Source organism: Rhinolophus sinicus, chromosome 14, assembly GCF_057876585.1.
Source record: "Rhinolophus sinicus isolate RSI-liver-muscle chromosome 14, RSI-T2T, whole genome shotgun sequence".
NCBI lineage: Eukaryota > Metazoa > Chordata > Mammalia > Chiroptera > Rhinolophidae > Rhinolophus > Rhinolophus sinicus.
This window is the reverse complement of record NC_142514.1, coordinates 70,882,951-70,899,576: the sequence shown is the minus strand read 5'-3', so window position 1 is coordinate 70,899,576 and position 16,626 is coordinate 70,882,951. Positions and strand designations below refer to the sequence as shown.

At 46.3% G+C, this 16,626-nt stretch overlaps 1 protein-coding gene across 3 annotated transcripts in view; it reads left to right on the top strand.

Moving 5' to 3' along the window:
- BCAR3 (BCAR3 adaptor protein, NSP family member) overlaps positions 1-16,626 on the top strand; it is a 184,778-nt gene that overhangs the window by 133,736 nt on the left and 34,416 nt on the right. The window contains exon 1 of one of the 3 annotated variants that reach the window (XM_019752649.3): positions 3,114-3,383. The exons of the other annotated variants lie outside the window; for them this stretch is intronic. Coding sequence (XP_019608208.2) covers positions 3,300-3,383 — 84 coding nt within the window. The 5' untranslated portion in view covers positions 3,114-3,299. Of the gene's footprint in view, positions 1-3,113; positions 3,384-16,626 lie in introns of those variants that run through there. 3 annotated transcript variants of the gene reach the window in all.

Here is a 16,626-nt window from a genome sequence, read left to right as displayed (position 1 = left end):
AGAAAGGGACTCTGTACTTGCTTTCAGCCCCTCTCAGCCCAAGGACTATTGCCGATAGGAAGTATGCATCTTTGAAATATGGCTAGCAGGCAGCTCCTGTTTCCATGGTTACTAAATAGGGCAGGCTAGTGTTAGGGCTACCCAAGGAAACAATGGCACTGAGGGCAATGCTTGTGCAGAGGCCTTTCTCTGGCCTGCTTTCACCCTCTTCCAAGATGGCATGGGCAACATTTGACCTGAGGTAATGGGGATTTTCTTCAAGGGTCCGCCTAGCTGCCCAGCCCTGACTGTTTTCACAGGTGTTTCCCTTGGGGCAGAGAAGAGAGCTTCCAAGGTGGCCAGAGGGGGTCGCTAGAGAGCACTGCGCTTTCCCAGAGCTCTGCGGGGCCTGCTCAGCCCCTGTCCATCCGTCTCCAGGAGTTGCTTTAGCGAAAGTGAATCCTGTCCCAAGAAGGGCATGGTGTTTAGAAAACCCTGAATCCATATTTGACTGGTCCTAAATCATATGTACCAAATTACCAGAGTGACCCGCTGCCCCGGTGTACTAAATCACAGCCTTTTCATGAGGCTATGTGAGTAACAGGTTTAATTATAAGACATTTGAAAAATCTTTCTTGTGTTTCCATGTGATCAGATACCAGGTTCCGCAATCATAGGCTGGAGTCTCTGGTCCTTTGTCTGTTCTCTGCTGAGTGACGGGCTGCTCCGGTCCTGTGTTTCTTTGTAACGAGAATAGAATAATCATTGTGGGGAGAATGTGGGAGAATTGATCAGTGTGGACGGAAGACATTCAAAAGCATAACAAGTCAGTGAAGGGCACTTTGCAAATTCATGCAATTATCATCTTTAGTTGCAATAACAACATGTTATTTTAGTCTCTTTCCTTGGCCATTTGGGGAGAAAATTGATTAAAACCTTTGAGCACTGCTTCAGAAATTATTTTTGATGTGTAACAAAAAAAATAAAAAAGTGCTTAGGAAACAGCTACCTAATAAGATTAGCCCATTTTTTAATCCTGACAGAACCAACTTTGGGGGGCATTTGGGAGACATTTCTTAGAGTAAACAGGGAAAGCCTCAGAGGACAACGGCTGCGATTCTGCTGTGACCTGGGCATCTTTTGTTTTGCTTTTACCCTGGCCCTGGAGCACTCAACTACATAATTCCATGTAATTTACGTGTCTGAGTTATTTGCATATTTTCTTTCAGGAATGCACTTCATTCACACTTTCTGGGGGTAGGGTAAAGAATTCAGAGGCTTTGGCTGACTAAGCTCAGTGAATTTCTGTGCAGGAGTTAAGGAGCTGCTTCTCTCCCTTTTCAGAGGCAGGGGATAGTTCTTTTTTAGCCTGAGGGGAAGAGGAATAGCCAGTGAAGACTGAGCCCCTTACCTGTTGGCTGTTGGCCTGATTGATGAGTCATCCCCACGAAATTGCTGGGGCTGTGGGCCCTGGCTGCTCATGTGGATTTACCCTTTGAACCCCATCTAATAGAAAGGAGAGCAAACAGAGCACTGCTTCCTCGTGGATACAATACATGGACCTTGGAGGACAGTATTGACCCATCAACTGGACCATCTCCAGGGGCCCCTTCAGTTTAAAACAAATCCCCAAACCCATGAGTTCTACCACCCTTGGTGCTTGCTTCTGGGTTCTCAGCTGGGTGGGCTCCCCAAGACCCAGAAGTTCCCAGGACTGCACATCTGACCTCCAGAACCATGGAGGAGAAGGAGGGAGGGAGGAAGCCGATGAGGGAGCAGAAAGGAAGTCAGCCCCCCCTAGTTGTTCCTGAGGTGACAGAGCCTTTGCCGGTCTAGCCCCACGTTGGACATGGTTATTAGGCTGAGCCTCTGCCCCTGTCTCTCTCCATAGCAGTCATTCACCCAGAAGCTACTCACCGGGCATTGAATAAACAGTTCCCCCTTTTTACAGGCCAACTTGACCTAGTCCAAAGGCCAAAGCCTCCTGAGGAGTTGACACTTATCCCATGGATATTTCTCATACCTCCCTCATGCCTCATCTGGTGTCGTTCCTTTCTGGACTGAATAGATTCTGTTCTCCCTCATTGCAAGTTTCTGCCTGTGTGAAGTTATCGAAAGCTTCAGGACACATTCCATTTTTGGGTGGCCAGAGCCACAGAAAGTTAATATTTGGAATAGCAGGAGAGGAAGAGCTACAGGGAAAAAACCTGGGTTTGATATATAAAAAAAAAGAAAAAGAAAAGAAAAAAAGAAGGAAAAACACCAGAATCCTTACGCATCTCCTCTTACTGGAAGGAAGGAAAGAAGAAAGGCAATTATTTTCCCCTAAAGGCATTAGGATGTTCTTGGTTGAGGATGAAGTCCTCTTCGCGCAGAAGAATCCCTTGGTCTCGTCGGACCTGAGGCTTATGTGCTGGATCTGGGTTAGGCAGAGTGGGCACTTAAAGTGAAGATGGGTAATTACAGTGAAGTATTTAACATGGAGGGAGTGAGACAGACAGTTAAGTCAGAAGAGACTGTGCAGCCCATCCCGCCTCCTCCCAGCAGACTACACGACCAGGTGGGGAGGGCAGGGGCACTCAGGATGTTTGCTGACAGACTCGCTAATTAAACCCCCAAAGGCAATATTGCTTTCCCAGTAGTGATGGCCGTGCCAACGTTATCAGCTGTAAGCTGGCTGCCAGGAGCATCCTAATTAAAAATAAACAGTTCCAGGGTGGGCTGGGAGGGTGGAGACAGGGATCCTACCTGGCTTCCTTAGGACCTCTAGGATTGTTCTGACGGGAAAGTCACACACACCCTGGTCACCTTTAGGTCCTTTTCTCAAGGGAGCCTCTGTCTGGTCACAAGGTGGTGTGATGTGTGCTTCTTTAACCCCGAGGTGTTAGGGTAACAAGCAAACAGAGCCTCCAGGAGCCGATTGCCTGGTGCCTTCAGCCCTGGGAGGGAAAGGCTGCCTTAGGGGATAATGATTTCTGCCGGGTCTCTAAATTGAGGGGACAGCCTAAGCCCAAAGCCTCTTCTAAAAGAGGTTAGAATTTCATCAGAAAGCAAGTCTGGTCACATGAGAATTTCTGGCACTGTGTGCATGGCAGGCTGGACACCAGCCTGCCAGAATTGAGCGAGTGGATCGTATTGGCTTCAGCGAAGGGGAAAAGTCCCAGCCTGGCCTGGGAGAAGGAGCTGGCTCACTCCCCCAGCCTCCGGACTGCGGGCAGGAGCAGCACAGCTGCTGCGGAGGGATTGGGGCTCTAATGCCCCGAGCCCCCTTTCTTTTAACCCTAAAGAAAGTGTATGGTCCAGGGACCGAAGACTGAAAGATGCCTAAGGAATGCAATGCTTTCCACGCCCTCTCGGCAGCTCTGTGCTGCTTCTACCACCGCAAGTCTTTCCTTGGAGTCAAGGTAGGTGTGGTTTTGAGATAAGGTGCATCTAAAATTCTTTTGGGGGCCTTGAAAGCATTAGTTTCCTAAAGGCACTAGAGAAAATTTGCAGCCTGCTGGCTCTAAAAACAGAGGTGCTTCTTTGACGGATCTTCATAAGCCCCTAGTGGTGTACCTCCCCTGGAGGCAGAATTCAGCCCCACAGAAGGGGGCTCCTTATCTGTGTTTTGGGGTGAAGCTCTAGTTTTCAGGACATGTTCAGTCTCCTTGGGCTGAAGTTTTATACCAAAGTAGCTCAATAAAGCAGTGCTATTTTTCTTCTTTCTCTTTGTCTCTCTCTCTCTTCCCTCATTTATAATGAATGAGAGGTGGCTGAGCCCCTCTCTGCCCTTAACCTGCTGGTCCATTATGTCGACAACATATATAATGGACAGAAACCACCAAATAGCTCCTTTCAAATTGCAGCCAGGTTCCAACCCATTTCAGTATTCAGAACTGTCTTTTTCTTTCCGCTCCCATTTTTAACCTTTGTTACAAGACCAAGGCCAAAGGTTTTGAGTAATATGTCAATACACTATTTCGATGAAAATACTCAAAGAACCTCATCTGACTAACTCTAGATGTGGCCTGTGTTCTGTGGCGCCTGCCTATGACAACGCTAAGAATTAAGATGAATAGAAGCTCTCATTGATCTGGGGTTTGTCTGCCTTGGAAAAATCCTGTCAGCCCCAGTGTAACTGTGGACCTCATTTATTCATGGGAAGTAAGAGTCGGAAAGCTCTCAAGGAATTCTTCCCACCCTGACAGCAGAGTTCCTTCTCCCGAGGGATGGACTTAGTGCCATTGGAAAAGCGACAACAGGGCTATGGTATCCTGCTTCTTCTTAATAATGCTTTTTAAAAAATCTCTCAGGGAAATTTTTTTTTTTTTTTTTTAAAGCTCTTTTTTTTTAAAAAAGATTTTATTGGGGAAGGGGAACAGGACTTTATTGGGGAACAGTGTGTACTTCCAGGCCTTTTTCCCAAGTCAAGTTGTTGTCCTCTCAGTCTTAGTTGTGGAGGGCGCAGCTCAGCTCCAGGTCCAGTTGTTGCAGGGACGCAGCCCACCATCCCTTGCGGGAGTTGAACCAGCAATCTTGTGGTTGAGAGCCCACTGGCCCATGTGGGAATCGAACCGGCAGCCTTCGGAGTTAGGAGCATGGAGCTCTAACCACCTGAGCCACCGGGCCGGCCCTCTCAGGGAAATTTAACGAGAAAACTTTTTAAGGGGAGAAAGACCCCTTTGTAGAAAAATTCTATACACTGAATGAGAAGAAGCTGGGCTTCTGATTTTACTGCCCTGTTGCAATGTTCAGAGTAGCTTTCTAACCATTCAGCAAAGTTCATTTTTGTCTCTTTGTCAAGGAATTGGGAGGAGGGTGAGAAATTAATCATTGGTTAAATGTGTTTTCTCCCTGATTTAAGAGTCCCTTTCTATCCTGGAGCCCAGTGGGGTGATACGAGGACCATGTGGTTTCTGGCCTAAATATGGATTGTTCTAGTGTGGGGCTGATGAAGTCATGCCATTAGCAGTATTTTAAAGCTGTCAAAGATAACCCAGGAGGTCCCAAAGGGAAGCGTGTACTTCAGGGATTGGCAGTCGGTTTTTCACTCAAATAGAAGTCCTTTCATAAGCCAACTTCTGCTAATTCAGAAAAGTGTGACTCAGCATCTGGTATGTGAGGAAACAGCCCATAAATATCTGGGTCTGAGTGATGAGATTCTGTTTGGATCCCCCTGGTCCTCTGCAATTACGCCCTCTAAGGCCTGCACAGAAAGGTACACTAATGTACAGGGTTAGTCTGGACCAGCCTCCCTCAGCAGCCCCTTCCTACCCTCCCCACCACGGCCACTCTGAGTGGTTGACTATTGATTGAAACACCCTCCTTTCTGCCCAGAGGTCCTACCCCACCCCCAGTCTGCTGCCTCTTCATAGCATAGAGAGAGGGCCTGGCCTGCTCCTCACCAGAAACTGGAGCCTTCAGACCCAACTTGGGGTTTCCCACTGACCCTCAAGATATGTTTCCCTGTCTTGTTTTGCTGAGTTACCTGGGAAAGCAAGTCCACCTGTGCTTAAACCCCTCATCCTGCCAGTGTTGCCCCAACGATAATGCTGTGTCGCTTTATTGACTCCCACTTAAATTAGGGGTTCAGTTCTTGCTGTTCATCATTCGTTTCCATTGCAATTAGAGTTTCAAAATTAAATTGGGATTGATTGCCTGATAGCAAAGCGGAAATAAAGCTTCAGTTTTGACCATGGATGCTGCTTCCCTTGGCATGAATTTCTCATACCAAAAATAACACTGCCGTAGCCATGGTAACTTTCCATTTGGTCTAATCCATATCATCTCTGGAGAAAGTCGAATGTTATTAATAGTGTTTGTTGTATGGGAAGGAAACTAAAAATATAAAAACTCCTTTGCTACATAGCAGACCAATCACAGTGTCGCTTTCAGGGAATAAGATCATATTTGCAGAGATTGCAGAATTTAGGATGTATTTGGGGCCTCATCTGGTCATGTATACAAAGGCCCTGGAAAGGAATTGAGAGGGAGACCAAGACTGGGGAGCAGGATCAAGCATATGCAATCGTTGCTGGCCCTCATGGAGTTGAGCCAGAGATGAGATGTTCCAGCCACCCTGAGGGACATGACTTGAGCCTCCCAAAAGAGGTTCACAGTAGGCAGTCATTTCACAAAAGCCCACTTGATCTTGAGTGAGAAAAGGAAAGGATATTTTGCTTATGCCCCATGGAAAATAATTTGGAACGGAGATATTCCACATCCATAACATTAGTGGAGTACATTCAAGTTCAAAAGTCCCTGAAGGTCCAATATAGTAGCCCCTTCAGTACGTAAGCACTCTGTTGGGTATGTGTGTATGGTGGGGGGAGGGGGAAGGAGCTGATAAATGACAGTTGAGCATGGTTCCTGCCTCTGAAGGACTTACCACAAGATCATTAGGTCCTGGTGTCATTTCGTTACATTTGCAAAAGGCTTGCTCCAATGTCTGAGTTCTTTCATAGGTTTTCTCACTGGAGTCTCAAAACACGGTCTCTGGGTTGGTCAGGGCAATTGTTTACCCCTTTCCACAGAAGAGAAACTTAGACTCGGAGGAACTACCCGGACGGAATCATTTAGTGGGGGAACCAGGAGTAGAAATCAGCTTTTCTGACCTCAAGCCCAGTGTCCTTCCTACGATTCCATATTAAGACCTGAAACATACAAACCTAAAACAAGATAATATGAGGTCTGACAAGTAAGTTCGCGAACTCATCCTAGAAAAAGTGCTACGTACCTCCTTGCTGAATATCACTACGGTCACCTTTGAAGTACTCCCCTTGGGAAGCTATGCACCGACACCAGCACCTAGTCCACCCTTCAAGCAATTTAGGAATTCTTTTTCTGAAATGGCCTTCATAGCTGTCATCGTATTACCCTTGATGTCCTGAATCATCAAAATTCTTCCTTCCAATATTTCCTTTATCTTCGAGTAAAGAAAGAAGTCATTGGGGGCCAGATCAGGTGAGTAGGGAGGGTGATCCAATACAGTTATTTGTTTACTGGCTAAAAACTCCCTCACAGACAGTGCCGTGTGAGCTGGTGCTTTGTCGTGATACAAGAGCCATGAATTATCGGTGAAAGTTCAGGTCATCTAACTTTTTCAAGCAGCCTTTTCAGCATTTCCAAATAGTAAACTTGGTTAAATGTTTGTCCAGTTGGTACAAATTCATGATGAATAATCCTTCTGATATCAAAAGAGGTTAGCGACATCATTGCAACACGTTTGCGGACTTAATCGTCAGACTTCGTATATTAACACTTTAGTTTGCAATTCAGTTGGGAAAGAATAGCGTGAACCTCAGTTTTCAGGTGAGGCTGCAGGATTCTGTAGGCTAGGTAATCCTCCTTCAGGCAGTGGCAGGACCACCTTTATAGCTCCCGAGTGAAGTACAGAAGGAATTTGGTAAGTAGCACAATAGATGACATTTCTGCATCTGGCAATGAGAACAAACCCCACTTCTGGTCCCTCGTGTCTCTGATTTTTCTTGTGTGTGGGAGGGGGAACAAAGCTGAAATTTGCGTCCTTATCAATGGCTACTCCCGAAAAAGGTTGGTGTGGTTGTGTCAGAAAACTTGAGGGGAACCTTGGAGACAGGAATCACCTTGTAAGTGCAGAATAGCACGTTTTCTGAAAGAGCATAAGCAGACAGGTCGGGGTATGGGGTCTATGGATAAATGAATCCGTAAGTCTCGACTAACCAAAAGTCATCAACTCCAGTGGCCGTGGTCTTGTCAATAAGAAGTCATGGTTAGAAGGCGATGGATTTTAAACATCCACTTTCCGATCCATAGATTGGACTATCTTTTGCAGCCACGAATGCTGTGTAAAGGGGAAGAGCTTACTTAAATCATGCCGTTGCTGTTGTTATGTTTTGTTTAGCTTTAAATCGTTTCCCTTGTCCCCCTAAAAATATTTGGAGACTCTGAATATATATTACAGCTTGAGGTGTCCCATCTGCCCATCTCTAGAGGGTCGGGTCCCTGGAGCTTGTTTTTATTAGAAACTGCCTTTTTATGTTGGCGTGTGTGGTGGAGCAAAGGTCCCACTTGTCTTCCCTGTGGCTGGTCCCTTGGTCTGTCTCCTGTTGTGACAGCTTGGGTTCTAGTGACACATCCTGGTGTCGACAATGGCCTAAGTTGCCTTTGTCAATGGGGATGATGCACCATCAACCTGTGCAAGGTAGAAAAAGCCTCTCGGGAAATAGCTTTCCAAGTGATTCAGCCCCTCCTCTTGCTGGCTGCTGCTAGTTGCTCATTTATAATCCTGCCCTACAAACAAAAGCCCAGCACAGCCTTTTTAAAAGAGACCTAAATGCATTCCATTGGCATCTGGGAGCTTCAGGGATCTGGTTTCAGCATCAGGGGAAGGACAGGGGCTGTGTCCCAGCGCCCCCTCCCCACAGACCCTGGAGCTTGGATGCTGGCCGAGGCCGTGTTTTTGTTGGACAGATGTAGGTGGGAAGCAGAGACGAGACTGGGGTCCTGGGAAAGTTCTGTTAGCGGGTTCAGCACCTCTGGGGCTGCAGAGAGGTGGGCCCGTGCCAGACATCAGGGAGGACGTGGGAGGATCGGTGCTCAGGGCGCAGACGTCTTCCTGGCCCGCCGGGCGGGAGGTCAGCGGTGCACAGGGGACCAGGCCTGTGCTGCTGGGTTTAAGATGCTGTCAAGGACAGCTCCGGGGCCTTTGAGCTCATGCACCTTTCGGATGTCCTGAAGACAGCAAAGGAGACTCCGGCTGTCCTGGCTGTGGAGAGGGGAGAGGAATGCCTGGGGCAGGGGGGCACCCCTGAGGCATCTCTGTGTCCACAGCTACTGGTGGAGCTACTCTCGTGGCTCTGACCGTGAGAACATCACTGCTGATTTTTCTGGCTTATGAAAGAGATGATCCATCTTTTAGTTTGTATAGAGAACACCTCTCCCCAGTGTCCGCAGTACAATGTGTGCTTTTACAAAAGCAGGCGTGCACAAAGAATCCTGGCTTCTCAGTAAGACAGCTTTGGAGGGCTCACTGAGACAGCCTCCCACTCACCTTTCATCTGCTCATTCCCCACCCTCACCCCTTCGTCCAGCATGGGTGTCGAGGGCCTACTGGGTGCTGGGGAGACAGTGAAAATCCCTGCCCTGAAGGAGCAATTCTGTGTCCAGTGGGGGATGGACATGCAAGCAGTTCTCTCCAGGGTCCACGGTAGGTGCAAAGGCAGAAAGAATACACAGCCTGCTGTGAGACCCCGCGCAGAGGTATTTAACCCAGTCCCGGGCCAGGGAACTTCCTGGAGGAGGTCACACTGCGTGGCAACTAAAAGAGGAGTAGATGAAAGAGGCCTGGGAGAGAGAAAGGGCATCGGGCTGGAGCTGAGGAGTGGAAGGAGACGAGACCAGAGCGGCAGCTGGGGAATCGGTTATAGGGCTGGGTGCCAGGCAGAGAACAGTGTGGATGAGGTTTGGGGGTTGGTCCTTTTGTGAGTAGGATGAGACTGAGGAGCATAAACAGCGTGTCCCCTAACTTACGCCCGTGTCCTTGAAGCCTCCTGTCAGCTCTGCTTGTTTTTGCTCAGTTCACTCCTGTTTCCCTAACCACCTTCTCTTTAAGCCCTGTCTTTTTTAACACTCATAATAAGATCTTGTTTCTTACTTCACAGCAGCAGTTAAGACTATCAGGCGTGATGTTTTTCTGTCCCCACCCCTGCCCCCACAAGCTGCAGCTCTACCTACACCCATGTCCGTGGTCCTCACGTCCTTCCTCCAGCCCCCGAGGATAAAGTGTCCCTTTCCCTTACCAAGGCCCGTCCTGCCACCTGTGCCCACGAACCCACCCCTCCTCAGAGACTCCTCAGGAATCTTCAGTCTGTCATTCTCTGCCAACACTTTCCTCTTATAACCATGCTCCAGGCTTTCCCATTCTAGAATGAATTCTCATTTCCATGTCTTCCTTCCTGGTCCCGATCTGCCTCCACCCAAAGCTAGTTAACACGACCTCTGCTCAGTTCCCATTGGCCTCTCAACCCCCTTCCCCCCAAACCCCCCACCCCCAGCAGCCTTGCCAAGTCCAGTGGATTCTGTCCAATTCTGATCGCATTGGAACTCTCTGTTCACTTGACATTGTTGGCGATTCCTTCCTGAAAGTCTGAGCTCTCAGCCTCTAGGACACCACACTTGGTTCTCCTGACTCCTCCCTGACCAGTCCTGCCCTGCTGTTGTGGACTGAATGTTTGTGTCCCCCCTCAACAAATTCATATGTTGAAATCCTAGCATCCACTGTGATGGTATTAGGAGAGGGGCCCTTTGGGAGGTGATCAGGTTATGAGGGTGGAGCCCTCTTGAATGGGATCAGTGCCCTCATAAAAGAGACCCCAGAATGCTCTCTTGCCTCTTATGCTATGTAAGGATAGAACAAGAAGAGGTCTATCTATGAACCACAAAGCAGGTTCTCACCTGACACTGAATGTGTGAATGTGCCATTGCACTGATCTTAAACGTTCCAGCTTCCAGAACTGTGAGAAATAAATGTGTCTTGTTTACCCACCCAGTCTGTGGTATTTTGTTGAGGTAGCCCAAACAGACTAATATGTCTGTCTTCTTCAGTTCCTCTTTCTAGCCTACCTCTTAAGGGACAGCACCCCCTAGCCCTCTTCTCATATGCCCTCTATACCCACCTCCTACGTGACTGTTGACATGGGACACCCCCTCTACACTGAGGGTTCCCAGACTGTGTCTCCTGTCCAGCGCTTCTCCACGGCTCCCGGATCCCGTAGCCCGGTGACTGCATCCAGATGGCCCACAAGCACCTTAGGCTCTACATCGTCTTCCACAAACCTGCTTCCCTCTCATGATGCTGTATCAGGACTCGGTGGCTCAGTCGTCTTCCAGGACCGCCGTGCCTCTTCACCTTATTCATCGTCCGTGTCTAATCAGTTACTAAGTCCTCATGATTTCATTGCTAAACATTTCTCTCATCTGCCTCTTCCTCCCTCTCTCTACCCCAGTATGGTACTAATTCAGGCCTCACCTTCTCTTGCTAGGAATTCTTTAGTAGCTTCCTAATTGGTTATCCTGCCTTAATTCTTCATAGGAGGTCATTTCATTGCTTTTCTATTTCTAGAGATGGAGAATATACAGTGCCCTTATGACAATACATTCCTACATTTGAACAACTCTAATTACTAGAAGGTCCTTCCTTGTATCGAGTCAAAATCTATGCACCTGCAATATCCACCGCATTCTGCAGGTAAATAGGTGTAACAGCCCTCCAGGCGAGTATTTTTTCCCCTCTCTGTTGTGAGCATATCTATTTTGAACATGCCGAATTAGTTGGTGTGAGTGGGCATCTAGAAATAAGACAGCAGGGATTCTGGATTCGTTTCCCTAGGGAGTTGAACCAGGACACTTGACTGGTCAGCTTGTGACAATAACAGCCCAAGCCTTCAGATATCGCAAGAGAGCCCTCATCTTCCCCTTGTCTTTTCCATGTATAGTAAACATTTCCACTTCTTCATATACTTTGGGAGACGGATTCTAGATTTCAATCCCTTACTCCATAAGTCTGAGCAAATCATAAAAATTCAGGGCCTTGGTCATGTTTTCTCTTGTGAGATATAAATATTCTTGGTGCCTATTTAACTCCAGGTATGGTGTACGTATTCATGAGATGTGAGTTGTACAGTGTACTGTTGGGTGTCTTGCCCAATAGCTGTTTCTGTGTTTTTGCCCGTGACATCTAGCGTGTTTGTGGTTTTAAAGAAGCTTATTAAATGAGGCATGTGGGTGCAAAAGCTTTGAACTCCTCTGGGAGAAATATACCTTTAAAGTGACATGTGAGTTGTATATTGGAAGCAGTGGGGTTGATGCTTGGCCCCAACCTGTCTTGTGATGAATCTTTTCTTTTACTGAGAACCTACTATGTACTTAGCCCCGACATAGGATGCACTTTGTCCCAAAGCCAATTTCTGAGACAGTTGTTAGTCATAGTAGTATTTCGGAGAGAGAATTTGGAAAGTCATTTATTCCACGCCCTACACTGGAAGGCTTTCTGAATCTTTGCGTTTTCCTCTCTGTGTTTGGCATATCTCGTTTTTCCTTCCAATTACATCTCCTCCTGTCTTTCAACCACGTGCATTTTGTTTATTCAGGAGTGCCTCATTCATTCGTGGTGAATTAAGGAAAAGATCAATTAAGTTGATTTTGATTTTCTGATATTCTTATTGAAGAGCAAATAGGGCATCTATTTTGGTGACTAGCAAATCACTCAGAATTTGAGTTAAGATGTTGAATTAACACGATTAAATTACCAGTGGTAAAGACTTCTGGTTTGGATCTCCGTGCATTGTGAACTTTGGTCGGCTGGTCTTCAGACCCGTCTTGGGGTCTGCCTGAGGGATGGCAGGCTCTGTTTTTTCATTCTCCATTGATGTTAACAAAGCACTACTATTACTGAATGGAATCTTACTGCCAGATCCAGCGATTAATATTTCACTTGCATTGTCTCATTTAGCCTGTGTGCTAACCCTGTGAGACAGAGAGAGAGAGAGGTATTATTGGAAGTCACTTGAGGACATGGCAAAACAGTTTAGAAGGGGTTTTCATAGGTCAAGCTTGTACTTAGCTTTTATTTGAAGCCCTTTGTTTCACCGGCCCAATAAACCTTTAAGAGCAGCCGGTGACCTTCAGCCTTCATCTTAAGTGTGGCACATCCGATTTCTCGCTGGGAGGAATCAGAATACAGGGCTGCCTCCTGGGGGTAATTTGGATGTCTGGTCCTCTGTGGGCTGCTCCAGGAAGTCATCATCTAAATGTGACCTAGAGGGGAAGGTACCCGCCTCAGCTTTCAGCATGGCAAGATGTTAACAAATGGCCTATTGAAAATATCATCGTGTTTCAGCTTATCTGTTACCAGGGAAAGATGAGACCCCCCTTGGAGCTGAGCACCGAGTGATCCCATGGGTAAATAATGCTTTGTCAAGAGGGTAAGAAACATGCTGGGCAAACCCACTGGGGCCAGGTAGAAGGGGAGGAGATCTGATGCAATGAGTGCACTGAGCAAGTTCTCCAGCAGGTAGGCAAGCTTTGCAAAGGAAAGAAGCAATCTGTGGGGTTGGGTGTGCTGCATCCTGTCAAACTTAGAATAATTCCTCCTGCAGTTTTTCAAACCGAAATCAGTCTCCCTCAGTGAAAAATAATTTTCAGTCCTTTGGTGGGTGTTCCATCAAAATAAAACTGAGCTTCAAAAGCAATAGCATCGTGATCCTACAGGATGGGAAAGTGTGGAGGAGACCTTGCCCAGAGAATGACTGGGGATAACAGGCAACAGGAGTTTAACATCAAAGGGAGCCATGGGTAGCGATCAGAGTGATTCTAATGTAATTAGTTTGGCATGGAGAATTAAGTTACTGCTGCCTGCTTAGAGGATGTGTGGCTTTCAGACTCCAGTCTGCACAAATTAAAATTAAATTAGTCTTTTTCATTTACACACACAGAAAGCAGAATTTTAATGGGAATTTCTTCGCAAGGTGTTCCACAGATACCCTCTTCATATTTCCTATCCATGGTTTCTGAGTCTCTTTTGATAAGGTTTGATAATTAAGAAAATGAAATTTCTTGGATTTGGGCTCTCAGGGATTTTGATGGCATTTTCCTGTCTGTGCCAGGATGTGATGGCCCCTGTATCATCATTTGTCTGGAAAAGAAAAATCACATGTAGTAGGAAAATGAAGCATCTTAATTTAACAGCAAATTGCAAATCAGTTTTTATTGGCACTGGAGTGAAAATCTGGAGTAAAGTGTGATAAATTACACAGGTTTAATTATAATATGGTAAAATGGCTTCGGAACCCATCGGCAGAATCTTTGCTGAAGATAAGATTCTTTCTAGGATTTGGAAAAGAGACATTTATATTGTTAAGCTACTTAAACATTAACATCAAATTAATCAAAGTGTTTCAGAAAGCTAAAAGTTTTTGAAATTTTATGAAATCTTTTTGCTATTGATTCCTTTCTTCGAAGGGGCCAGAAACTCTTGATGAGCTCCGGTAACGCAGAGAAAGAGCGCTGAGAACATCAGCAGAACTGCTTGTGGTTGATTGCTTTCCATTCTCTTCAGAGGTCATGTCTCCTCAAAGAGGCTGTCACCTTGTCACGCCACGGAGTCTCTCTTACCCACGTCTGCATCTCCCCTCAGATCTAGCCCAGGAGGCCGAATGGCACAGTGGGCTCTCAGGAAGTCCTTGCGTTTGTTTAATCGGAGGCACAGCGTTCCAGTGACTGTCAAGCTCTTGATTAAAATTGACCTCCTAATGGTTTCTGTAGCACTTTGGACAACCGGGTGCAGTATGTATGGATTAGGAAGCTGCCTACAGAGGCTGCGTCACTGAGCTTTAATGTAAGGATTGAAAGAAGCAGGCTCGGGGTCAAGAGGCCCAAGTGAGACCTCAGGTCCACATTCTTCAGGAGCCCAACAGCTAAAAGGCACAGAGACCCCGGGGACACCCTCAGGGCCTCTCCCTGCCAGCCCATACAATGAGTGTCTTTGTGCAAATTCGAATTAGGCGCTCTTTCCTCAAGACAATCCATTGCCATCTGCCAGGCAACTGTTGTAACCAATGTACAAATTTTTCATGATGTATATGAAGGGCACCTCCTTAGATGTGCCACTGTGCTGTACGCGTCCTGAATCAATGGCCAGGCCACTGTGTGCCCATCCACTAGGCGGGGCCAGGCTGAAATGCCCAATTGCTCATGCCACCGTTTGCCTTTGTCTACCAAATAGGAGATAGAAAGTTTAAATTTGACATTTTTTCTCTTTGGACTTTTATGTACGAAGTTAATTGTTTAATTAAGTGAAGGCTTTGGCTTTAATCACAGTTATTAGCATGAGAAACTGTATTTGTCTAGCCTAGCACCCCAGTGGGAAAAGGTGGGTTAGTAAATTCAAACCTTTCTTCATTTATCTTTGGATTATAATAAAATGCTTTTAGACAAGCTGTAAAGCCAGAGTGTCAGTAAATGGTGACAGAGAACCCAATATATGAATTATTTCATTGCAAAGCCTGAGGGTTGCCAAAAAAAGCCATCCCCTTTCCATGCTACCTCAGATTAAAACATTCGAGGACTTGTGTGAAAAGTTGCTGGATTTGAAACTCATGGAGAACTGGGTTTTTGTTTTTCAGCCTGTGGGCAGGGTTAAGAGTGGCAGCAGCCGTTGAGATTTACTCATTCTGCGGGTTCCTGATCAATTTATGCAGGTTTTCAAGGGTAAAAATACCAGTTGGATCTCTCAAAGCCTTTGATATACTTTGGAATGTGGTTATAAACTTGTCCGCTGCTTGAGATTCAACACAAGGCAGGACTTCAAAGGGGCTGGGTTTCTGAAATCTCCAAAGAATCTCATTTTTTAGGCAGATTTGCTTGCAAGACAGCCCTAGATGTGGCAACCTTAGCGAGGCTTCAGAATGCTTTGTGTAATGGTTATCGAAGAGCTTTTTTCAGAGGGGGGAGCTCAATCTCTTCATATGTTTACAACATTTATTAGGAACTGCGGTGACGCAGGCTTCATGTCATCACGGGTCTTGCCAGAGTTTAGTGGATTGAGCTGAGGGTCTGTCTTTCTGGAGTCTTGCATTGCCCCAGCTTGGGCCACCTGGTGGCAGTTCACAGCACGACCCAGAGGGGTTTCCTACCAGCTCAGGGGAGGACAGAGGCTTCCCTCTGGAATTAGACCAGTTTCACATGATGATCCAGAATGCCAGTCAGACTTATAACTTTGTTTGTGATCATAATTTCTGGATGAGATTTCTAGAAAAACGTGACCTGTGGAGTTGTTTGGTCCAACTAGATGAGAGCACGGGGCTGTTGTTGACCTCTCCCTCGTTTGATAAGCTGGTCCAGGGCAGAAGAAAGAAGCTTTTGTTTGAGAGCTGGTGGCATTCAGGGTGTTGTGACCTGACACTCCTAACTAGGATAGAATAGCCCAGAAGCTTGCTCCCTCCCTCTTCATTCTCTCTCTCCTCCTCTCGCCTTCCCTTACCTCTTCCTCTTTTCATGCACATTCCCTTCCTCCTTTTTTTTTTTTCATTTCAAGCAAGTTAATTGCCAACCTTGACCATAGACTGAATGACTAGAAAAATCATTTTGAAAATTCAACAACAAAGAAACTTCCCGACTACGCATCCAAGGCCCTAAAGGACACATCATCTCTTACCAGGATCTGCCAGCCTTGTGCAAAACATGCATCTTTCTTGCACTCTCATGCTGCCACTTGGTCACCTACGTCCTATGGACCTGTGAGCCAGCTGTAGCTAACTGTAACCACGTGTACTGGTTAATATTGAGATGTACGCATGCAAAGTGCTTGCCACCAAGGGAAAGTGCCTTCTTACAGGTGGTCAGCGTCACTCTACACAGATGGAACCATTTAGCACTACTCAAAACTCCATGAACTATTGACTTTGAACTGAAATAAACAGAATAAACAAACCTATGCCTAAGTAGAAATTGATTGTTCCAATTTCTAGCTTTTTTATTCCAACAGAGCTAAATTTTCAAGGGCCAGAAATCTCTAAAACCTTCTGATGGATTTTATAACCTTAAAAAAAAATTATTTAGTGAAGGAATTTTTGTGGCTAGGAGTCATCTTTGAAAGGGGGTTCAAATTCCCCATTGTTTCAAGTGAGC